Genomic DNA, 26,062 nt, shown 5'->3' on the forward strand with positions numbered 1-26,062 from the left:
ATAAAAAGGGCTGGGGATGTGGCTTGGTGGTTAAGTGCCCCTGGGTTCAATCTCTGATACTAAAAAAAGAAAATCAATCAATCTAGGCCTAGTTCTAACAAAAACAGGTCTGCCTGTCTTTACCGAAATCTCCAGATGTTTTCCTGTGCATGTTAACATTAGCTAGGTAGTCAGATGGAAAACTAGAATTTGCCAGTGATAATAACAATAAAGTAATGTGAGTCACTAACATTTATTTAACCCGGCATTGTTCCACAAATGTTGGCGCCTTCAGTCCTTACAGCAGCCCTGTAACCCAAGTACCATTCATCCCACTTTCCAGAAGAGGAAACTAGAGACACAGAGAGGTCAAATAACTCCCCCAAGTCCGCGGACTCCAAGTTCATTTCTCTTTCTACCATTTATTTGTTCATCTATTTTTGTTTCTTTTTTGGTATAGGGATTGAACCCAGGGCCTCGTGTGTGCTGAGCCCGCACTCTACCTCTGAGCTACACCCCACCATCCCCACCTGTTTTTCACGTGGGCGGTGACACATCCTGATGTTGTGACTAATTTTAAGTGCTGATGCAAAAATGACTTCAAAGAACATATGAGGAAAGCAAGGGGAAAACCCTTGCACTATTTTAGCGTAAAGATGGGTGTCAATGACTTGACTAAGAGGCCACAGTTAGCCAACTTGGTAAGATGGGCCACTTCTCACACTTGATAGTGGTCTTACTCCAGGCGGGAACCAGTGAGCTTTTATTCTGAGTCAGCCTTAAATGGGTTCTTGATTCTGGTGATTAAGTCCACAAGGGTGAGAAGAGGGCCGCAAAGTCCTAGAATACCTGCTGCTGATTGTAAAAGATTACATCTCACACTGCCTCAGTTTTTCCTCTTTACCCTAAGGGCTCATTGTTTTCCTTTCAACATCTCTTATCTCTCCAGAGCTTCAAAAGATTTCTTGGTCAAAGCCTGTCCATCCACAGAAGACATTGCTTGAAAAAGGCAATAGGACCTGGATAGAGGTGGGATTCTAGTAGCAATTCTGCCACTTGGTGTGTGCCTTGGAGCAAATAACTCAACCTCTCTGGACCTCAATATCTGTTTCTATCTCTGTGTTTATAAATACAAAATAGTGACATGGGGGTAGTCCTTTGGAAGGCCCTTCCAGCCCCGCCTAAAAGATTGAGCCTTGAGTTGGTATTTTCTTGTCCCTTGGTGACTTCATGCTGGGTTTTTTCCCAGACCCATGGGTGAGGCTCTTTGAGCATATTTCTTGGCCTTCAGGGGATGTTACACGCTGCTCATCTTATCAGCATCACACATCTGCACTGCAGCTTGGAGTGTTCTTGTTTAAGGCTCACAGTGGGGTGACACATTGTGCCTCCTCACTGTGTCACACTGATTGTGGACATTGAGCTCTTCACACACTGGCAGATCTGTCTTTAGTATGCTGATTTATTTAAAGCATAATTTGCATTGAAGAGTGAACCAGTGATAATGGCCTGGGGGTGTGGTTTTATTTTCAACATTTTGGCAAGATATTTGCAGTTCTTGCATTTTCTCACAAGGTGAACATAGCATATGAATGGAAGCGGGTCCAAGTGAATTTAGGAATTGTCGGAGATTTGGGGGATTGGACCATGAACATGCTCTTACCCATCCTGGGTCCTTCATGTCACCTTCAGTAGTGGTTTCGGGAAAGGCTTGCTTGGGCTTTTGTGTTTGACATAAATTAAATGGAAACTAAAAGCTCATAGAATGATCTCCCGCAGCTTCGTGAATTGCAGAGATCGTTACTTTTATAACACATTTTAAGAACCTAAGCAAAAAATCTAGCTAGTAAATCATAAAAGATTCCACCCAACAAGGTAAAATGTCAGCTTAAGTTACTTAAGATAACCGCAAAAAGGTAGTATGTGGTGGAAGCAGATCCTGATTTTGCAAGATCTGCAATAAGGTGTTAGATTCTAGCCTAAGAACTGTGTCCATTATTTTCCCTTCGTTAGTTCCTCAATTATTGACTTTTCTAAAATAGAATTTTTCCTTCTTTATAAAGTAGTAATTATTATTCCATTGAGGAAAGGTGAGGAAAATCCTGAAAAGATCGAAGTAATAAGATTCAGTCAGGGGCTGGGGATGTGGCTAAAGCATAGTGCGCTCACCTGGCATGCGTGTGGCCCGGGTTCGATCCTCAGCACCACATACAAAGAAAGGTGTTGTGTCCGCCGATAACTAAAAAATAAAAAAATATTAAAATTCTCTCTCTCTCTCTCTCTCTAAAAAAAAAAAAAAAAAAAAAAGATTCAGCCAGGCATGGTGACACATGCCTGTAATCCCAGCCGACTCTGAAGCCTGAGGCAGGAGGATCACAAATACAAGGCCAGCCTGGGCGATTTAGTGAGGCCCTGGACCAAGATAGAAAATATCTGGCAATGTAGTATAGGTGGTAAAGCACCTGTGGGTTCTATCCCCAGTACTGCAAAAATAAATAAATAAAATAATATAAATAAGATTATTCACCTGAAGTCCCATTACCCAGCAATAATCACTCTTACCTTTTTATTGCACATATACAAATATATTCCTAAATATAGTTCTCTCATAGGTGTACAGTTCTTATCTATTCCCCTGTTTTGTTGTCAGACAATTTTCAATATTTAAATACTATAAATAACACTACAGGGAACATTTTAATCATGGTTATATTTTTAATCATCAAGTTTGTGTAAAACTTTCTCTATTTCTGATGATTTCTTTATTAGATCCCTTAATCATTAAAGTTTTTTGCTGTGCTGGTGAGGGAATACAGGGCCTGCTGCATGCAGGGCAAGTGCTCACACAGAGCTGCACCCCCACAGAGCTGCACCCCCAGCCCTGGCAACCTATTTATTTTTTTTTAAACCTTTATTTTATTTGATTATTTTCTACTGGTGCTGGGGATTGAACCCAGTGTCTCACGCATACTAGGCAAGCGCTCTATCACTGAGCCACAGCCCCAGCCCTGCCTATTTCTTAATACTTGCTAAGCTTCCTTTTTATTTATTTATTTTTGGTACTGGGGATTGAACTCAGCCACTGAGCCACACCCCCAGCCCTATTTTGTATTTTATTTAGAGACAGTTCTCACTGAGTTGCTTAGCACCTCACTTTTGCTGAGGTTGGTTTTGAACTTGAGATCCTCCTGATCCTCCTGTCTCAGCCTCCTGCACTGCTGGGATTACAGGTGTATGCCACTGCATCCAGCATCAAACCTCCTTTTTAACCCAGGTCTTAGGGAAGCTACATTAGTTAGCTAGACTTTAGTAACATTGATGTGTGTGCTTAAGTTTATTTTCACAATTAGCTTCTATGTATAAGTGGTACTAATTCATTCATGGTAATGATACTGTTTCTTTTAAAAAAGAAAAGAAGGGCTGGGGTTGTGGCAAGGTGGTAGAGCGCTTGCCTCCTACGTAAGAGACCCTGGGTTCAATTCTCAGCACCATATAAAAATAAATAAACAAAGTAAAGATATTGTGTCCATGTATAGCTAAAAAAAAAATTTAAAAAAAGAAAAGAAATCCTGAAGACTAGTACAGGTCTGGCACCATGGTACACATGTGTAATCCCAACTACTCAGGAGGCTGAGATAGGCAGATCATGAATTCCAGGCCAGCCTGGGCAATTTAGTGAGTCCCTGTCTCTATAAAATAAAGTTAATAAAAGTGCTGGGGCCAGATTGGTGGTCGATGCTGTAATCCCAGCAATTTGGGAGGCTGAGGGAGGAGGATTACAAGTTCAGGGCCAGCCTCAGCAATTTAGTGAGACCCTGTCTCAAAATAAAAAGCAAAAAGGGCTGGGGATGTGGCTCAGTGAGTGGTTAAGCGCCCTGGGTTCAAACCCTGGTACTGCCTCATCCCCTTCCCTCCGAAAAACAAAAAGTGCTGGGGATGTAGTTCAGTGGTAGAGCGAGTGCTTGTCTAGCATATATGAGTCTCTGGATCCAATCCCTAGAACTTGGGGTCAGGGGAGGAAAAAAAAAAAAAGACTACTATATGGCAGAAATTTGGAAGGGACAGTCAGATGACAGACACTTAGGGACATGCTGTTGTGGAGAAAAGACCATGGACTTTGGATGCTGGCCCCTGGTTTTGGCTTCTTTGTAGCTGATTAACTTTGGGCCCAGGCCATTTACCTGTCCCAGCCTCAGTTGTTTTTTTCCCTGCCATTTGGGTCAGGGCAGAAAGTTCCTCCGGTGGGTCAGACCCTGGTGCTTGTCTTACTCAGCTCTCGGGTGCAGGTTGTTAGTGTTGTTCCCAGTCTGCACACCAGGAAGTAGCTTAGAAGGGAGTGGAGCTTGCATGGAGTCTCAGAGTTAGGAACAGGAGAGCTGGGTTTCAATGGCAGTGTGTCTGAATCTCTTTTTTACTCTTTGGGCCACCTTCCCATTGTAGATTTTGCCTTAGCTCTCCGCCCAGCCAGGGGCAGCCTCATTAAAATGAAAAACCACAGAGCACACACCCTTTTTACTGCAGCATTATTCACAAGAGCTAAGAGGCGGAGGCAGCCCAGATGTTCAGACAGATGAATGGAACAAAGAGAATGTGGTGATACACATAAAGGAATATCCAGCTTTAAAAAGAAAGAAATCCAGCCACATATTACAACATAGAGGGACCTTGAGGATGTTATGCTGAGTGAAATAAGCCAGTCACAAAAGGCCAAATGGGAGGCTGAGGCAGGAGGGATGCCTGGGTTGGCAGTTTTGGGAGACCCTGTCTCAAAATAGGAAATAAAAAGGACTGGAGGGCTGGGGTTGTACTCAGTGGTAGCTTGCCTTTCACGCATGAGGCCCTGGGTTCCATTCTCAGCACCACATAAAAATAAATAAATAAAATAAAGGTACTGTGTCCAACTACAACTAAAAATATATCTTAAAAAAACAAAAGGACTGGAATGTGGCTCAGTGGAACAGCACCCCCGGGTTCAATCCCCTGTCCTGAAGGAAAAAAAAAAAAAGGACAAATACTGTATGATTCCACTTATACAAGGCATCCAGAGTAATAGTCAAAATTGTGGAAATAGTGTTGTTACCAGGGGCTGCAGGGAGAGGGAATGGGGGGTTGTTTCATAGGGATGAAGTTTTAATTTTAAAGGTGAAAAGTTCTAGAGATCTGGTATACAACAATGTGAATGTATGTCTGTATATTTGTGTGTGTTTAACCATGTTGCCCAGACTAGTCTTGAACTCCTGGGCTCAAATGGTTCTCTCACGTCAACATCCCCAGCAGCTGGGGTTCTAGGGATGAGCCACCTGCCCAGCTACCCTCTTCTCATTTTTAAGTATACACTTGGATACTGTTTATTATATTCATACTGAGGCCAGGTGCAGTGGCATGTACCTATAGCCTCAGCTACTCAGGAGTCTGATGGGGGGAGATCACTTGAGCTCAGGAGTTCAAGACTAGCCCGGGCAGCATAGTGAGACCCCCATCTCAAAACAACAACAAAAATCTTTTACTGATTGATTGTGATTCTGGAAATTGAACCCAGGGCCTTACACATGTTAGGCAGCCGTTCTACCACAGAGCTACTACATCCCTATCCTAAGTTTATCTTCTTTTTTTTTAATATTTATTTTTTAGTTATAGGTGGGCACAGTATCTTTATTTTTGAGGCTCGAACCCAGCACCTCAAGCATGCTAGGCAAGTGCTCTATCTCTGAGCCACAACCCCAGCCCCTAAGTTTATCTTTTTTATATATATATATATATATATATATATATATATATATATATATATATTTTTTTTTTTTTTTTTAGTTGTAGTTGGACACAATACCTTTATTTTATTTATTTTTATGTGTTGCTGAGGATTGAACCCAGGGCCTCACATGTGCTAGGCGAGCGCTCTACCGCTGAGCCACAACCCCAGACCTAAGTTTATCATATATATATATATATATATATATATATATATATATATATATATATATATATATATATTTGTGTGTGTGTGTGATGGGGCCTTGGTGTGTTGGCCAGGTTGGCTTCAAGCTTCTGGGCTCAAGCAGTCCACCTTCCTCAGCCTCCTGAGTGCAGGGGCTGCAGGCACATGTCACCATGCTTGGCTTATGTGGGATTTTTAAAACTATAATTAAAAAATAATTTTAAATGAAAATCCATTAGTCAGAGGGTAATTCCTCCAGCGTACAGAAAAGTAGAGTAGCATAGTGAGCCATGAGCCTGTTTCCCTGCTCGGCACATCACAGCCCTCTTTCCCCTGTATCCTCCCATTTCACTCCACCCCTGATTATTTTGAAACAAATTGTAGACAGCATATAACTTTATTTGAAAGTGATTTATTTATCTCTTAAAAGATAAGAACCTTCGGGCTGGGGTTGTAACTCAGTGGTAGAGCGCTTGCCTTGCATGTGTGAGGCCCTGGGTTCAATCACCTCACCACATTAAAATACATAAATACATAAAAATAAAGATATTGTGTTCATCTACAACTAACAAGAAATTTTTAAAAAAATAAGATTTTTTTTTTTTTTTTTAAATAAAACTATTTGGCCTGCGCAGTGATACACACCTGTAATCCCAGTGGTTTTAGAGGTTGAGGCAGGAGGATGACAAGTTCAAGGCCAATCTTAGCAACTTAGTGAGACCCTAAACAACTTAGGGAGACTCTGCCTCAAAAAATAAAAAGGGCTGGGGATGTGGCTCAGTGGCTAGGCACCCCTGGGTTCAATCCCCAGTAACTAAATAAATGAACTATTTTCACACTTCAAAAAGTAACAATGAAGATTGGGGGTATGGCTCAGTGATAGACGTGTGCCCAGCATGCATGTGGCCTTGGGTTCAATGCCCAGTACTGCAAAAAACAAACAAATGAAACCTAAAACAAAACAATAAGGCAAGGTGCTGTGGCAAATACCTTTAATCCCAGCAATTTGGGAGGCTAAGGCAGGAGGACTGCAAGTTCAAAGCTAGCCTCAGCAGCTTAGCAAGGCCCTCAATTTAGTGAGAACCTGTCTCAAAATCAACCAACAGGCAAACAATAAAAATGGGCTGGGGGCTAGGGATATAGCTCAGTTGGTAGAGTGCTTGCCTCGCATGCACAAGGCCCTGGGTTCAATCAAAAAAATAAAAGAAAAATGGGCTGGGGATTTAGCTCAGTGGTAAAGCACCCTGGGTTCAATTTCTAGTACAAAATAAATAAATAAATAACATCGATTAATCCCTAAAGGTAAATTATAGAAGAACGAAAGGAAGTCTAGTAGAATAGAAGAGGGAACACAGGGTCAGGTGGGGGGAAGATGAGTGGGAAAAGGGGGTTTCATGATTCATGAACTGAAATAGAATTCCATGTGCATATGAGTTTATTAAGATGAACTCAACTACTATGTGTAACTATAAAGCTCTAAGTAAATCAGGAACTCAAAAAATAATTAATTCCTTAACATCATTCACTACCCAGTATTCAAATCTTGATTATATTGTATATTTTTTGTAATTTATTTGAATCAAGATCAATCCAAAAATGGGCCCTAAATAAGAGCCATGCATCACATTAATTATGTGCCCCCTTTTTTTGGTACTAGGGATTGAACTCAGGGGTGCTTTACCACTGAGCCATATCCTCAGCCCTTTTTAATTTTTTGAGACAGGGTCTCACTAAGTTGCTAAGTCTGGCTTTAAAGCTGGGCTCGGTGGAGCATGTCTGTAATCCCAGCAGCTCTGGAGGCTGAGGCAGGAGGATCACAAGTTCAAAGTCAGTTTTAGCAAAAGTGAGGTGCTAGGGGCCAGAGTTGTGATTCAGTGGCAGAGCACTTGCCTAGCATGCATGAGGCACTGAGTTCGATCCCTGGCACCGCATAAGAATAAGTAAAATAAATGTAAAAAAAAAAAAAAAAAAAAAAAAGTGAGGTGCTAAGCAACTCAGTGAGACCCTGTCTCTAAATAAAATACCAAATGGGGCTGGGGATGAGGCTCAGTGGTAAAATGCTCCTAGGTTCAATCCCAGGTTACCCCCCACCCCACAAAAAAAGTCTGGCTTTGAAATTGAGATCTTCCTGGAGCTGTGGATATAGTTCAGTTTGTAGAGTGCTTGCCTCACATGCACAAGGCCCTGGGTTCAATCCCTAGCATCACAAAAAAAAAAAGAAAGAAATTGAGATCCTCCTGCCTCAGCTAGTAACATAGGCATGCACCACCACACCTAGCTGATTTAAGTTTCTTGCGGTGTAAATTTTTAGCAGAAAAATAACTTCATTTCTTTCCCAGAAACATGGAAAACCAGAATGTTTGGCTGGAATGCTCTTCCACTCATATCTTAGTGGGTGTTCAGAACAAGGTCTGTCTGTCAAGGTCACTCAGGGAATGGGTACATTGTTGAAGAGCCACAAGTGGGGCAGTCTGAGGAAGAGGCAAGATGGTGCCTTCTGTCAAAAAGGCGCACGCCTAGCATTTTTACCTTGAGGAATGTATCTTGACAACACACTTCACCTGTCCTAAAACTGTATGTCAGGATAGTCCCTGCAGCAGCAAAAGACAAGAACCAACCTGAAGGTCCCCTAACAGAGGACAACCATACCATGGCATTTACCCAGCTTTTTTTTTTTTAAGAAGAGGGGCTTCTCTGAGATGTATATAGTAAGGCGTAGAATGGTATATAGTGCACTTTATCTGAGTTATTTTTTTCTTCATAAGGAAATAAGGGAGCCATGCTGATACATTAATCTTTGTATATGCATCAAGTATCTAGGGTCTGGGGTTGTGGATCAGTGGTGGAGAGCTTTCCTAGCACGCGTGAGGCACTGGGTTCAATCCTCAGCACCATAAATAAATAAACAAACAAACAAATAAATAAAATAAAGGTGTTCATCTACAACTAAAAAAATTTTTTAAAAAAAGGTATCTCCCCTAGGGGTAGGGGGAAAAGGTACTTATTCACTCTATATTCCTCTGTACAGCTTGAATTATTTTAATCTGTTTAATTTGTGTGTGTGTGTGTGTGTATTGAACCCAGTCATGTATGCTTAGTGTGTTCCCTCACCTTAATTATAATAAACAAAATAAGGGCTGGGGACATAGGTCAGTTGGTAGAGTGCTTGCCTCGCATGCACAGGGCCCTGGGTTCAATCCCCAGCATCACACACACACACAAGCCTTAGAGCTATAATAAACAAAATAATACGCCATCAAAAAAGTCCAAAGAAAGCATAAAAATCACTTCAAACTCACTACCCAGAGATCAATATTACTTGCATTTTCTGGGTGTTTTTTTTTTAAATATTTATTTTTTAGTTGTAGTTGGACACAATACCTTTATTTATTTATTTATTTATATGTGGTACTGAGGATCGAACTCAAGGCCTCACACATGCCAGGCAAGTGTGCTACCGCTGAGCCCCAGCCCCTTTCTGGGTGTTTTTATGCAGTGTGCACTAGGCCGTGTTTAACATTTATTAGTTTATGTAGTTCCTAGAACAGTTCTTTAAAGTAGGTGCTGTTTTGTTTTGTTGGTATAGGGCGGGGGTAGATTGAACTCAGGGGTACTTACCCACTGGGCCACACCCCCAGGGTCTCACTGAGTTGCCTAGGGCCTTGCTAAGTTGCTGAGGCTGGCTTTGAATCTGTGATCCTCCTGCCTCAGCCTCCCAAGCCACTGGATTACAGACATGTGCCACTGCACCTAGCATAGGTATTGTTTTTTTTTTTAATGTTGCTGGAGATTGAACCCAGGGCCTTGTGCATGCAAGGTAAGCACTCTACCATATATCCCCAGGCCCCACTAGGTGTTGTTTTTAACCCCATTTACAGAAGAAGATACTGGTTGATACCACTTTCAAGATTTTATACCTAGTAAGTAGGAGAGCAGAAATCCAAACCTAGACCTGTTGAACACTGGACCTCATGCTGGCTGTGTGTGTGTTGGTTACTGGGGGACCAAACTCAGAGGTGCTCTATTGCTGAACTACATCTCCAGCCCCCTATTTATTTTTTATTTTGAGATAGGGTCTTGCTAAGTTGCTGAGGCTGGCCTTGAACTTGGTGATCCTCCTGCCTCAGCCTCCAAATTGCTGAGATTACAGGCGTGCGCTTACTTTGCCATCACACCCAGCAGAGCTCATGCTTTTCATTGCAACCTTACACTTTGTCCCCCCATCTCTCTGCATGTGTGCGTACACATACATACATACATACATACATATTGCATCATAGTTATTCTTTTTGGTAGCCTGCTTTTTTTACTCAGTATGTCTTAAATATATGTAAATACCTAGAGGTTTATTGATTGTCCTTCTTAATAACTGTATAGTGTCCCGTGGTATAGACATAATCTAATCAGTCCCTTTTTAAAAAATTTTTTTTTAGTTGTAGTTGGACACAATACCTTTATTTTATTTATTTATTTTTATGTGGTGCTGAGGATCGAACCCCACGTCTCTCATGTGCTAGGCGAGCGCTCTACTGCTGAGCCACAACCCCAGCTCTAATCAGTCCCTTTTTTTTTTTAATATTTATTTTTTAGTTTTTGGCGGACACAACATCTTTGTATGTGGTGCTGAGGATCGAACCTGGGCCACACGCATGCCAGGCGAGCGCGCTACCGCTTGAGCCACATCCCCAGCCCCTAATCAGTCCCTTTTTGATGAGTATTTTAGCAGTTAGATATAAATGGAAAAAATGTACTACCACTCTGCACCTGTATTCAGTTATGCAATTATGTCCTTAAAATAATCTAAGAAATGAAATTACTGCTTCAAAGAGGTATTTACATTTAGAGTTTTGGTATTGACAGCACAATTGCCTCAAATAAATTGTGCCAATTCAAGATGCCATGGGTCTCATATTGTCCTGTAAGGGATATTTTGAAAAATTTCAGACCATTCACACACTGTTTGGCTCAGAAAAAGACAGCCTTATGTTTTGAACAGTGCCTGTAATTGCAATATATTTTACTTGTCTGTCATTCTGACATCTATGCTCTGAATGCCTTTCAGAGCTGAGGCCACATGACTCTTAAGGTGAAAAGTTAAAAATTCCATTGCTGTGGCCCTCATGGAAGTTCTTTTTGTTTTGTTTTGGTGCTAGGGATTGAACCCAGGGCATTGTGCATGTGAGGCAAGCACTCTGCCAACTGTGCCAACTGAGCTATATCCCCAGCCCTCATGGAAGTTCTTGTATGATGCTTCTCCATAAAGCTGGGACAAGGAGTTTTATTCCTAGGGTCCTCTGTTTATCAACTAAAATGTTTTTATTAGCTTACATACATGGTGGTCAGTAAAAGTGGATAGATAAAATGGAAAAATGAGTTGTAATGCCTAGACATTAGTTTACTTAATTTCACAAAACTTTTTTGACTAGGGAATATATTCATACGATTCCAAATTTAAGAGGTATAAAAGGGTATACAATGAAAAGTCTTTCCCTACCCTTGACCCTCAGAAACTCATCTCTTTTAGAGAAAACCAGTCTTATTATCTGACAGATATTGTTTTTTTTTTTAAAGAGAGAGAGAGAGAATTTTTTTTAATATTTATTTTTTAGTTTTCGGCGGACACAACATCTTTGTTTGTATGTGGTGCTGAGGATCGAACCCAGGCCACACGCATGCCAGGCGAGCATGCTACCGCTTGAGCCACATCCCCAGCCCTGACAGCTGTTGTTATCTGGCTCTTACATACCCTCAAGATATGTTTTATGCTCACAGAAGCAAATTCAGAATTATTCCCTCTGCACAAATACTGTATCCTTTTAAAAGTTCTGCAGGTCAGTGTTGTTATTTTTCAACTGGAGATGGAAATCTTGGTGTTTTGTTTTGTTTTTTTATAACCCAGTGTTGCTTTACCACTGAGCCTGAGCCACCTCTCCATCCCTTTTTGTTTTTTATTTTGAGACAGGGTCTCCCTAAGATGCTTAGGGTTTTTTTAAGCTGTGGAGGCTGGACTTGAACTTTTAATCCTCCTGCTTCAGCCTCCCAAGATGCTGGGGTTATAGGTGTGCTCTACCACGCCCAGTGGAAATCTTGTTTTGAAGAGTGCGTAACTCCCCTTGTGATAACTGGCCATCAGAGAAACCAGAGACCCAGAATTGAACTTGCTGACTTGGTATGGTTCAGAGATTGCAAGTAAGAAACAAGGAGTCCTGATGCTTCAATAACAACGAGAGAGGATTGTGAAAGAGAGCAGTGTTAGTGTAATGTGGTAGATACAGAATAAAAACAGTTGCTTCTCCAGAGATACCTGTTCAGGGAGTTGGCTTAGGCCAGTTAATAGGGAGTCACTTCTATCTTCTTGCTCAAGTGTTGCTGTGCTTTTCTGATGGCTTGTGTGATCTGTGACTTGAGCTGCATCTCACATACTCTTGTGTCTTTGAACGCTGGGCCGGGCAGTTGGCAGGTGGTTGCCTGGTCTGACTGAAAGGATGTTGCATTGGCATGCATTATTAGAGGTGTGTTAGTATGCACTTTGTGTGCTGCAGATTGCTCCTTCTTGCAGGCTGCTCCTGGGGAATTGCCAGACCTTCATTTTCCCATTCAAAGATAACCACATGCTTATTAAAGAGAATTTGGAAAATATGGAAATGTTGAAAGAGAAGGGCAAATCATCTGTTCTCCCATCACTTAAAGTGGGCCACTACTGAAGTTTTGATGTGTGTCTTATTTTTTATATAATTGTGATTGCATGTAGTCATTCAGTTTTTTTTTTAAAAAAACTTTTAGTTGTTAATGGACCTTTATTTATATGCGGTGCTGAGAATTGAACCCAGTGCCTCACACATGTGAGGCAAGTGCTCTACCACTGAGCTACAACCCCAGCCCCTAGTCATTTGATTTTATAAACTGCTTTTTCACTTATGAGCATCTTACATGTCATTTTAAAAGATGGGCTAGCATGGCAGGACTTTTTTTTTTGGGGGGGGGGGGCACTGGGGATTGAACTCAGGGGCATTTGACCACTGAGCCTCCCAGCCCTATTTTGTATTTTATTTAGAGACAGGGTCTCACTGAGTTGCCTAAAGCCTCACTTTTGCTGAGGCTGGCTTTGAACTCGTGATCCTCCTGCCTCAGCCTCCCGAGCTGCAGGGATTACAGGCTGTGCCACCATGCCCGGCTAGGACTTCTTAATCAGATCATATATACATGATTTGGTCATGTATATATGGCTCCTACAGGAGCCAGGCAGGAAGTATAAATGAGCAAAGCATGCTGGGTGTGAAGCAGGAGGGAATGGGGGTTGATGAGGACTGGAGGACCCAGATCCACCAGAGGGGCACTGTTGGTCAGCTCCCCTGGCTGCCACTTGGAGCTCTGGTCAAGGGCTGTCAGATACTTATATATATTTTATGTGAAACTGGTTGTTCTCATAGTATAGGAAACAGCCAGAATTGATGGTAATGTTTTCTCTTATTTATTTCAAAGTCTCATTTTCCCATTTTTATTTTTTTAAAAGAAATGATAAAATATGGGTCCGGGATTGTGGCTTAGCGGTAGAGTGCTTGCCTAGCATGTGTGAGGCACTGGGTTCAATCCCTGGCACCACATAAAAATAAATAAAATAAAGGTATTGTTTCCATTTTTAAAAAGGAAATGATAAAATATTATATATAAAATTGAAATATTCTTCTAATCCTCTGGTTTCATTTTCAGTACTTCCCACTGCCCAATTTGGGCAGCCACCATCATAAAATTGGTGCATACCCCTCTCTCCAATTTTTTTTTTTAATGGTGTTGGGGATTGAACCCAGGGCCTTGTGCATGGGAGGCAAGCACTCTACCAACTGAGCTTTCTCCCCAGCCCATCTCCAACTTTTTTATACTTATACATACGTAAACAAGTCTATGCGCACCATATTATTTTGTTCTAATAAAAAATTATCACTCTGCAGCTTGTAACCTGTTTATTTATTCGTGTGTGTATATATATATATAAAACTCTAATTCAAGGCTTAGCAAATTTTTTCTGTAAAAGGCCAGATAGAAAATATTTTAGGGTTTGTGGGCCGTATTGCCTCTGTTGTGCCACCTAGTTCTGCCGTTTTATCATTAATGCAGCCATAGAGACATGCAGACAAAACTTACGGCTGTGTTCTGATGGAATTTTATTGGCAAAAATAGACTGTGTGTCAGATTGGCCTGTGGACTACAGTTTGCTGATCCATGCTCTAATTTATTCCTTTTAACCACTGACTAGTGTACTATCTTATCTATCATGTGAATGTACCATATTTTACTTTTTATTCTCCCGTGTGTGGATGTGTAGGTGTCCAGTTTTCTTGCTGTTGTGACAGTGCTGAAGGAAGCACCCTTGCCTGTGTGTGCACATATGCAAAGATTTTCACCAGTATGTGCATATAGAGAGGGGTTGGAATTGCTGAGCCTTTGCTGCTGCTGCTGCTGTTATTGCTGTTGTTTTTGGTGCTGGGATTGATTGAATTCAGGACCTTAAGTGTGTATTGTACCCACTTGGCCACACCCTCAACTCTTTTTTGTTTGTTTCTTAATTAATTTTTGGATACCGGGGGATGAACTCAGGGGCACTCTACCACTGAGCCACATCCCCAGTCCTATTATTTTATTTTATTTTATTTAGAGACAGGGTCTCACTGAGTTGCTTAGCTCCTTGCTTTTGCTGAGGCTGACTTTGAACTCGTGATCCTCCTGCCTCAGCCTCCCAAGCTGCTGGGATTATGGCTATGCCCCACTGTGCCCTACCTAATTTATTTATTTTTAATTTTTGGTACCAGGGATTGAACCCAGGACACATAACCACTGAGCAACATCCCCAAACCTTTTTATTTTGAGATAAGTTATCACTTAGTTGCTGAGGCTGGCTTTGAATTTGGGATGCTCCTGCTCAGCCTCCCAAATCTCTGGGATTATAGACAGGCACCACCATGCCCTACAACTCTGTTGTTTTTTAAAACACCAGGCAGGCAGGGCAAGGTGGTGTGCATGTGTAATCCCAGCAGTTCAGGAGGCTGAGGCAGGAAGATTGCAAGTTCAAGGCTAGCCTCACAGCTTTGTGAGAATCTGTCTCAAAATAAAAAGAGCTAGGAATATAGCTCAGTGGTAGAGTGCCCCATGGGTTCGATCCCCAGTACTAGGGGTGGGATGGGAGATTTTCAGGTGGAGGTCTGGGGTTTAGCTTGGAGCTGGAGGCTTGCCTAGTATGTGCAAAGCTCTGGATTCCATGCCAGCTCCACACATCCAAAAAAAGTTTCAGATGGAATTTGACCAGTTTGTGACCTCTGTCCTAGACTCTCCATGGAAATCAGTAGTTAACTGAGAACCTAATCCACTCCTAGTTCTAGACTTTGAAGTGAGACTCCATGAAAACAAGCAAAAGCAAGGTTGTCTGAATCCAAACAAGAAAGAGCTGGTGGCTGCCATAGAATGGGGAGCTGATCTCAGCAGACAAAAGATATGAGGCTACGGAAGAGCTCAGCTTTTCAAGGATAATAGCCATTCAGATAGTGGGTGTTAACATTCAGTGACAGGTTCTAGCAGAAAAGGTATTCAGGAAGCAGGTGATGAGCGCTGACCTGTGGTTCCTTCTTTCCTGGCAACACTGTGAGTTTCTTTAAAGATTTATCACTCTGTAATTAGATCCACTAGAAGAGAATAAAGAAGGTAATAAAGAAAGAGTATCAGGGCGTCCTTCCAAGAAAACCGTCTCCTTTGAGGAGGACCCAGAACAAGACTGTAAGTCCTGATGGCAGGAAATTAAATTAGTCCATCTTCCTGAAATAATACATCAATAATACACAACTCCTTCGGGTGAGTCAGAAAAGAATGAATTCTGTGTTCAGAGTTGGGGAGATTTAATTAAGAGGACTCTTGCTTTAGGAATTCCTTCCTTTTTAAGGGCTTTGAAGATTAATGTAGGTCATTATCATTCCTTTGTTTTTTATCATTTTGGAGAGCTTAAAAATACATGGAGCTGTATGAAGCAGCCCAGCCTCTAGGTTAGCTTGCTGAAGGCTTTTTTGAAAAGCAGGCTTGGGGCCACATTGCTTTGGATGGGTAAATGTTGGGTGGCTTTGCTCCTCAGGGCTGTGTGGTGAGAAGAATTGGTCCCTCCCTGCCATTGAATTTCTCTCACTCTACCAAGGCTAGAATCTTGTCCGGCTTCCCACCACCACATCTGAGGCCTCCCCAAAGGAGGCTCGCGGGACTGGGGTTCTCACTCTGCACCCAGACCAGCTTTGGCTGGCATCTGTTGAAATGAAAAGAGAGACAGACAAGGCCACGGGATTGACACAGCCAGGGCTTGGGGACTGTTCCCCTAGAAATGAAAAGGAGACACTAGAAACTGGCCATTCTGGCATCTGACTCTTCCTTCCCATCTGGCAAAATTCTTTTTTTTTTTTCTTTTTTTGATTTTTTAGTTGTAGATTGACACAATACCTTTATTTAATCTCTAATTGAGATCCTCCTTCCTCAATCTCCTGAGGCACTAGGATAACAGGCTTGCGCCACTGGGCCTGGCATTAAATAAATATTTCTAATGATATTGTGTGCATATCAAGCATGCAACATGCACATATCCCGCCCCTTTATAATATATATTTACTTGTTTGTTCTTCTTAGTAAACTTTATTTTTAGAGAAATTTTGGGATCACAGCACAACGGGAACAGAAGGTACAGAGATTTGCGCATACGCCCCACCCCAACGCCGCAAGACCTCCCTTGTTACTAGCATCTCCCAGCAGAGTGGTGCGTTTGTTAGAACTGAGGAACCTATGTTGCTATGTCATTATCACCCAAAGTCCCTCATTTATAACAGGGTTTGTTTGGCAAACCTCTTCGCATACTGTGTATACGGTACCCACTCTTCCTCACCTGCTTTTTAACAACATGTCTGGGCACAGGATTGTGTTTGATTACCCCATTCTTATTAATAACTGCACAGGATTCCACTGTATGTATGTGTATATATGTACGTTTATATATAGGCATATATATATATATATATATATATATATATATATATATTGAATTTGATCAGTCCTCTCTTGATGAGAATTCAAATTTTCCACTACCTATTGTTACCACAAAGATGTCATGACAGGGCTGGGGCTGGGGCTCACTGGTACAGCGCTTGCCTGGCATGTGTGAGGCACTGGGTTTGATCCTCAGCACCACATAGAAATAAATAAAATAAAGGTATTCTGTCCATCTACAACTAACTAAAAATATTTTTTAAAAAGATGCCATGACAGATATCCTAGTATATGTTCTCTGTACAAGACATATATCTGAAAGATAAGTTCTCAGAAATATAACTGCTAGGTCAAAGGTTTGTGCATTTTAAATTTTGATAGTTTTAAATTGCTTTCCTTAGAGGTTTAGTAGTTCGGCAGGGTATAAGATCATCCAGGCTTTTAAAAGGTTTCCAGCTGCCTGACCTGCAGTTAAGATTAAGTGTAGATTCAGGGGAGGGCACACTAGTTAACAGGATTGTCTTTCACTTCTGAAGCTGGTTAAGAGCCCACGAGGAAGTGCCCGTGTGGTGAGTTACTGCACACAGCCATCAGGTGGCAAGGTGGAGATGGTTTGTATGTGTCAGCCTCTGATGGCAGCTGTACTGTATTCACTTACTTTTGCTTTTTTCCTAGGACCTTAGCATCCTGAGACATTTTGGATTTATAGCCCTCAAGACTGACACAGTCAGAGCTCATCATGTCAAAGTTAAAAAGCTCAGAGTCAGTCCGGGTGGTGGTTCGCTGTCGGCCCATGAATGGCAAGGAAAAGGCCGCTTCCTACGACAAGGTGGTGGATGTGGATGTGAAGCTGGGGCAGGTGTCTGTGAAGAACCCCAAAGGCACAACCCATGAAATGCCCAAGACCTTCACCTTTGATGCAGTCTATGACTGGAACGCCAAGCAGTTTGAACTCTATGACGAGACGTTCCGACCTCTCGTGGACTCTGTTCTGCAGGGTTTCAATGGGACAATTTTTGCCTATGGACAAACTGGGACTGGGAAAACCTACACTATGGAAGGAGTCCGAGGTGACCCTGAAAAACGAGGTGTCATTCCCAACTCATTTGACCACATCTTCACCCACATCTCTCGCTCGCAGAATCAGCAGTACCTCGTCAGGGCTTCCTACTTAGAGATCTACCAGGAGGAGATCCGAGACCTGCTCTCAAAGGACCAGACCAAACGGCTCGAGCTCAAAGAGAGGCCTGACACGGGAGTGTATGTGAAAGACTTGTCTTCCTTTGTCACCAAGAGTGTGAAGGAGATAGAGCACGTGATGAATGTGGGGAACCAGAACCGCTCCGTCGGGGCCACCAACATGAACGAGCACAGCTCGCGTTCCCACGCCATCTTTGTCATCACCATTGAGTGCAGCGAGGTGGGCCTTGATGGTGAGAACCACATCCGGGTGGGGAAGCTGAACCTGGTGGATCTTGCTGGCAGCGAACGGCAAGCCAAGACCGGGGCGCAAGGGGAGAGACTGAAGGAGGCAACGAAGATCAACCTCTCCCTGTCAGCCCTGGGTAATGTCATCTCTGCCCTGGTGGACGGGAAAAGCACTCACATTCCCTATCGAGACTCAAAGCTTACCAGACTCCTCCAAGATTCCCTGGGTGGCAACGCCAAGACTGTGATGGTAGCCAATGTGGGACCTGCCTCGTACAATGTGGAAGAGACTCTGACCACCTTGAGATATGCCAACCGTGCCAAAAACATTAAGAATAAGCCAAGGGTCAATGAGGACCCAAAGGATGCCCTCCTTCGAGAATTTCAGGAAGAAATTGCTCGGCTCAAGGCCCAGCTGGAAAAGCGCTCCATTGGCAGGAGGAAGCGTCGAGAGAAGCGGAGGGAAGGTGGTGGCAGTGGTGGGGGTGGGGAAGAGGAGGAGGAGGAGGGAGAAGAGGGTGAGGAGGAAGGGGATGATAAGGATGATTACTGGAGGGAACAGCAAGAAAAACTGGAGATTGAGAAGCGGGCCATTGTGGAAGACCACAGCTTGGTTGCAGAGGAGAAGATGAGACTGCTGAAGGAGAAGGAGAAAAAGATGGAGGACCTGCGTCGGGAAAAGGATGCTGCTGAGATGCTGGGCGCCAAAATCAAGGTATCATGCCCTTCTTTCGGCCCTTTCCCCCATCAGTGCCTTTTCTTTTATTACAAAAATGATACAAGGGCTGACCATGGAGGTGCCTGCCTGTAATCCTAGCTACTGGGGAGGCTAAGGCAGGAGGACCCAAGTTTGAGGCCATCCTGGACAAAATAGCAAGACCCTATGTTGAAATACAAAGGGCTGGGGGAGTAGCTCAGTGATAGAGCACTTGCTCAGCATGCATGACACCCTGGGTTCCATCCCTCATACCACAAAAACAAAAAACTCAAGATGACGTATTTTTTGGTTTTTCCATTTCCAATAGCTCCATGATATCTGGTGCTCAATAAATATTTGTTGAATCAATATGAACAGAAAATTTTTCAAATTAAAAATTGGATTCATAATAATAATTATCACATATATGTACAGTATAAAGGACGGCAATAAAACTGATAGCCGTGTATCCCCCAGGCCCAGTATAAGAAATAGAACAGCAGCTACCAGATGTGGTGGTGCAGGCCTGTAATCCTAGCAGTTTGGGAGGCTGAGAGAGGAGGATCACAAGTTCAAAGCCAGCCTCAACTTAGCAAGGCCCTAAGCAACTATCTCTAAATAAAACACAAATAAGGGCTGGGGATGTGGCTCAGTGGTTAAGTATCCCCGGGATCAATCCCTGGTACAAAAAAAAAAAAAAAAGAAACAGCAGCTGAATCTTTAGAAATTCCTCTGAAAGGAATGTCCCCCTACCCCAGAGTAACCATCATCTTGAATTTGGTTCTTATTGTTCTTTTGCTTTTCTTTTGAGTCCTGCCATATATGTATTTCTCTCTAAATATAATACAGGTCAGTTTCATGTGATTTCTTTTGTATAAGTGAGCTGCCTGCAGTTTACTTTTATTTGCCCAGCGTTCTGTTCATGACATGAGTCTGTACTGATGCCTGTAACTGTGATTCATTCATTATTACTGTTCGGAGTATTCTGTGGCATTCCATTCTCCTAACAGTGTGGGTTGTTTCCATTTTCTGCTATGACCAGCCACTTATTCTTGGCTCCAGGAGGATGTGTATGTGCAAGTTTCTTGTCTGGCACTTTTAAATCTTAGAGTACGTGCTGCTCCTACTTCACAGGATGAGAACAAGTGGTTTTCTAAAGTGACTGTGCAAGCTCTAGTTGCTCCCCTTCCTTGCCGACCCTTGTGATGATCAGACTCACACTTGTGTGCCTAGTGGGAATACAGGGGTATCTCGCTGTACGTTTTAGGCTTCAGGACCCCGGTTTTAAAGACACAGAACACAATCCATCCTCGCTAGGATTTCCTCTTGCTGGTCCTTTGTAGTCATCCCCTTTTCTAACCTGACCCAGTCATCAGTATACTTCCTGATGTCTACCTCGACTTCCCTAGGTGGCTGAGCAGTATTCTAGAGTGTGGAGGCTTCTGACATTCTGTGTCTTCTTTCTGGAGGGAGGATGCTGTTCCCTTAGGTGCCTGGCCTCTGGGCCGCCACTTGGCTATAGTGGCAAGGAGAGTGCAAAAGTAGCCCTAGAGGTCCGAGATGGCCACTGGCTGACCCCAAGCCGGGATTCTCTTGAAGGGTGGGGTTCTTTCTTATTGAATTTATGCAGACTTTGGTTACTGCCTAGAAGGAAATATGTTCAAATTATCAGTATAAAAATGCTAAGTTTTCTCTCTCTCTTTTTTTTTTTTTGCTTCATGAGCATATATTATTAGGAAGATAATCAACCATTACAGATGCACTCTTAAATAGGAAACATTCTCTACAGCTAGAAGTAGTGCAGTAGAAGTAGATCTTACATTTTCATTAGACAGGCTTGGATGGAATCCCAACTTTGCCCTCAGAGCTTTGGGTTCTAAGGCAGTTTGCCTATTTTTTTTTTCCATTTTTTTAATTTGTTTTAATTAGTTTCACATGTCAGTACAATGATCTTGACATATCATACATTTGAATCAGATGGGGTATAATTTCTCATTTTTCTGAGTGTACAGGTTGCAGAATCACATTGGTCATGCAGTCATGTATATACCCACAGCAATCATAATGTCTATTTTATTCTGCTGTCCTTCCATTCCCCCCTTCCCCTCCCCTCCCCTCCCATCACTTCTCTCTACCCAATCTAATGTGACGCACTTCTTTTTTTTTTTTCCCTCACATCTTCATACCTGTATTCTGTATAACGAAGGGGGTCTCCTTCCCTCTTCCATGCAATTCCCCTTCTCCCTCCCTTTTCCTCCCACCTCTCTTCCCTATCTAGAGGTAATTTTCTTCTCATGCTCTTCCTCCCTACCCCATTTTGAGTCACCCCCCCTTATATCAGAGAAGACATTCGGCATTTGTTTTTTGGGGATTGGCTAACTTCACTTAGCATAATATGCTCTAGTGCCATCCATTTCCCTGCAAATGCCATGATCTTGTTATGTTTTAGTGCTGAGTAATATTCTATTGTGTATAAATGCCACATTTTTTAAATCCATTCTTCCATTGAAGGGCATCTAGGTTGGCTCCACAGTCTAGCTATTGTGAATTGTGCTGCTATAAACATTGATGTGGCTGTGTCCCTGTAGTGAGTATAGTCCAAGAAGAGGAATAGCTGGGTCAAATGGTGGTTCCATTCCCAGTTTTCCAAGGAAGCTCCATACAGCTTTCCAAATTAGTTTTCTCTTTCTTGCCTCTCCTCCCCATGGTCTTCAAAGCCGTGCTGTTTATCTGTGGCTTCAGAGGACCTTTTCACAGAGCTGGCCACTATTTTACTGTAGAGGCAGGGACCTTAAAACCCTGAAAGCCCCTTCCAGGATTTTTCAGACCCCATGTGAAAACAGTCATACACCACCCAATTAGGAGGTAAATTTGTTTCAGGGAGGGGCTTATTTTGGGATTCCTTCATGTCAGATGTCACATCTCCCCTCCTCACTTGCTCTGGGAGTGTGACTGGGTGTGCCCACATTTGATTTGCACACTGCTCTTCAGAATAACAGGCAGCATCAGGTCTGTTACTCGAGGCCAGGAACAGCTACGCTCTAAACTACCTGGGGTGTTAGGGGAGCTCTCAGAGACCAAGTCTGGCTAGATTCAGCATTACCTCAAGGTCACTGCATTTCTTAGACATTTTATGTGTGGAAGAATGATATGACTTCTTTCTCAGTCCCTGGATGCTGAAAACCATGGATATTTATATATTTAATTTTAGAGCTGAAGTGTGTGCATGTAGGGGTGGGGTGGTAATAATCTAGTCCAGTCTCTTGGTTTTGAGAGAAGAGGAAACAAAACTGTCTCAAGAGACATAGTGAAAGATAGCGACAGGGCTACACTTAACATTTCTCAGAGGCCAGGTTGTAGCCTGGTGTAGTGGTACATGCCCACAGTCCCAGCTACTTGGGAGGCTAAGGCAGGTGGATCACAAGGGCAGCTGGGGCGACTTAGTGAGACCCTGTCTTAAAATAAAAGAATTAAATTAAAAGGGGTTGGGGATGTAGCTCAGTGTGGAGCACCTCTGGATTCAATCCCCCATACCACACACGCAGAAAAAACCAGCCACACAAATAGAAACCCAGGTGGCAGTGTGTTGACATCCATGCTTTACAGGTGCAAATCACTCTCACGGCCTCAGCCCCCTTCTAAATACTGACACCTCCCAAGGTGGATGTGCAGTCCAGGACTGTCTCCTAACGTCCAGGCCTGGTGGCCTTCTGCCTCCCAGACATCTCTACTGAGCTGCCCTTGGCCACCCAGAGCCAGCTCCTGCCTTCTTACCCCAGTGAAGCTGGCCCCTGGCAGTTTCCTTGCAGCTGTCCCTCTTTCTCTCTCTATGGCCTTGTCGGTCCCACAGCCTGTGACTCCTGCCTCACTGGGTCTCTTGGACCAGCCGCTTTGCTGCATCCCATCCTTGCCGCCCACCCTGCACCCTGCAGCAGCCTTCCATCTGCTCTCCCCATCCAGCCTGCCCCTTCCCACTCATCCTTTTTATTGCAGGGAGTCATTTTTCTAAAACACAAATCTGATTGTGCGCCCTCATGCTCAAAGAACTCAGCAGCGGTTCCCTGACTATATTTAATCCTCAGGATTAAATATAGTCTCCTTGACAGAGCTTTGAGCAGACCCCCTGCTTGCTTTGCTAACTCTAAGCATCACCGCTCCCTGCCCTATCCTCTCCTATCACAATCTCTCCACTTTTTTTTCCCTTCTAGTTTTTACTTCAGCTTTCTGCATAGATGTCCCTTCAGACAGGAGGCTTTCCCCAACTTCTTCCAAAAGTCTGAATTCTCACCTGGGTGTGGTGGTACACACCTGTAATCCCAGTGGCTCAGGAGGCTGAGACGGGAGGATCCCGGGTTCAAAGCCAGCCTCAGCAATGTAACAAGACCCTATCTCAAAATAAAAAAGAAAAAGGTCTGGGGATGTGGCTCAGTGGTTAAGCACCCCTGGATTCAATTTCTAGTACCAAAATAAATGAATAAATATTTTTTAAAAGTCTGAATTCTCAGGGCTGGGGATGTAGCTCAGTTGATAGAGTGCTTGCCTTGCATGCAGAAGGCCCTGGGTTCAATCCCCAGCATCAAAAAAAAAAAAAAAAAAAAAAAAAAAAGTCTGAATTCTCTCTCTTCACTGTTTTTCTTCTATGAATTACTCTGCATGTTCCTCGTGATAGAGTCCCCCACCATCTGGTTAAAGCTGGCTTATTTGTCTGTATCCCTCAGTGACCGAACCTTGTGGTTCTCACTGACACTTGCATCCCCAGTACCTAGCACATAGGACACACTTAGCATGTTCTCAGTGGGGTTGATGCTTTGTCTCCAAAAGCCAAAAAAGGATATTGTTAAAGAAAGCAGAGGTTCTTGTATGTAGGAGAAGCTGCACCTTCAATGTGACCAGGTGAAGTCCCAGCCCCCTCAGGAAGGGGACTGAGCACAATCTTTTTCTGCCTAGATTTTGTCCCCTTTGGCTCAGTCGTGAGCTCTTTATCTTTCTCAGGCTTCTCTTGAGGCATTGTGCTCTGGGGAGACCATTCACTAGCATGGATTCTACTTTGTTTCTCACTCAGGCCATGGAAAGTAAACTACTTGTTGGAGGAAAAAATATAGTAGATCATACAAATGAACAGCAGAAAATCCTGGAACAGAAACGGCAGGAAATTGCAGAGCAGGTAACCTGGCATTCTTTCTTGGGGAGAGTAGGGTGGGCTAAGGTGCATTTGTGTCACTGAACAAATACCTCTGGTATGAGTTGTGTCAGCTTCATGCTAACTGGAGACTGATTGGGAGCAGCCAGCCCCATGTTCTCCTACAGATAGTCTCTAGGGCAAGCTGATGGATTCTGTAATATTGCTCAGAAACGTCGAGAAAGAGAAATCCAGCAACAGATGGAAAGTCGAGATGAGGAGACCTTGGAACTTAAAGAGACGTACAGCTCACTGCAGCAAGAGGTGGACATCAAGACCAAAAAACTCAAAAAGGTAGGAAAGGAACAAGGCCAAATCAAGACACCTTGAGACCTAGGGTAAGGGGGACCTGGTTCATTGATTGGGCCCTCCTCACCTGCCTCTTCCCCTGGTTCCAGCTCTTCTCCAAGCTTCAGGCAGTGAAGGCCGAGATCCACGACCTCCAAGAAGAGCACATCAAGGAGCGCCAGGAGCTGGAGCAGACGCAGAACGAGCTTACCCGGGAGCTGAAGCTCAAGTAAGTGCAGGACGCTCCATGGTACCCTGCCCTTGCTGGCCAGGGGCATTGTCTGTCAAGTAGGAAACATCTTTGAGGACAGGTCCTTGCCCACTTCTCACCAGCTTACCTCCTGCCACCTTCCTCTCTTCTGCTTATTCCTGAGAAAGTCCCTGTCCATCTCTGGGTCCATGTTCTTTTCCATCCTACTTTATTTATTTATTTTTGGAACTTGAGATTTAACTGAGGGGCACTTAACCACTAAGCCACATCCCTAGCCCTTTGTATTTTTTGAGACAGGGTATCACTAAGTTGCCGAGGCTGGCCGTGAACTTGTGATCCTTCTGCCTCAGCTTCCCAAGTTGCTAGAATTACAGGTGTGCACCACCACACCCCACTTGTTTCTTTGATGTCTTTCCTAAGCATTTGTCAGGCAGAAACTCTTCTCAGGAATGATTTTCCTCCTCTTGTGTTAAGGGACTGAAATCTGTTCAGTCTTCTCTTTACCCTGGTCATTTAAAATAGGCACTTTTCTTCTCATCCTCTTCCTCCCTATCCCGTTTTGAGTCACCTCCCTTATATCAGAGAAGACATTCGGCCTTTGTTTTTTAGGGATTGGCTAACTTCACTTAGCCTAATCTGCTCTAATGCCATCCATTTCCCTGCACATGCCATGATCTTGTCATTTTTTTAGTGCTGAGTAATATTCCATTGTGTATAAATGCCACATTTTTCTTTTATCCATTCATCCATTGAAGGGCATCTAGGTTGGTTCCACAGTCTAGCTATTGTGAATCGTGCTGCTATAAACATTGATGTGGCTGTATCCCTGTAGTACGCTCTTTTTAAGTCTTTTGGGTATAATCCGAGAAGGGGAATAGCTGGGTCAAATGGTGGTTCCATTCCCAGCTTTCCAAGGAATCTCCATACTGCTTTCCAAATTGGCTGCACCAATTTGCAGTCCCACCAGCAAAGTATGAGTGTACCTTTTTCCACGCATCCTCACCAGCACTTGTTGTTTGACTTCATAATGGCTGCCATTCTGGGAAGATAGGTAGGAGGGAAAGGGAGGGAGAAGGGGAATTGCACGGAAGATGGAAAGAGACCCTCATAGTTATACAGATTACATGTATGATGATGTGAGGGGGGAAAAAAAAAGAAGTGTGTCATATTAGATTGGGTAGAGAGAAGTGATGAGAGGGGAGGGGAGGGGAAGGGGGGATAGGAAGGGCAGCAGAATGAAATAGACACTAGTATTGCTGTATGTATATATGTGACTGCATGACCAATGTGATTCTGCAACCTGTACACTCAGAAAAATGAGAAATTATACCCATTTGA

The 26,062-nt window shown here is 43.2% G+C and overlaps 1 protein-coding gene across 1 annotated transcript in view; it reads left to right on the plus strand.

The window, feature by feature from the left end:
• The window catches only part of Kif3b (kinesin family member 3B), a 41,082-nt gene that overhangs the window by 6,039 nt on the left and 8,981 nt on the right, over nucleotides 1-26,062 (plus strand). Inside the window, exons 2-5 of the mRNA XM_027945323.2 lie at nucleotides 17,597-19,064; nucleotides 24,109-24,210; nucleotides 24,397-24,519; nucleotides 24,624-24,742. Coding sequence (XP_027801124.1) covers nucleotides 17,661-19,064; nucleotides 24,109-24,210; nucleotides 24,397-24,519; nucleotides 24,624-24,742 — 1,748 coding nt within the window. The 5' untranslated portion in view covers nucleotides 17,597-17,660. The remainder of the gene's footprint in view (nucleotides 1-17,596; nucleotides 19,065-24,108; nucleotides 24,211-24,396; nucleotides 24,520-24,623; nucleotides 24,743-26,062) is intronic.

This window comes from Marmota flaviventris, chromosome 2 (genome assembly GCF_047511675.1).
Source record: "Marmota flaviventris isolate mMarFla1 chromosome 2, mMarFla1.hap1, whole genome shotgun sequence".
Lineage (NCBI taxonomy): Eukaryota > Metazoa > Chordata > Mammalia > Rodentia > Sciuridae > Marmota > Marmota flaviventris.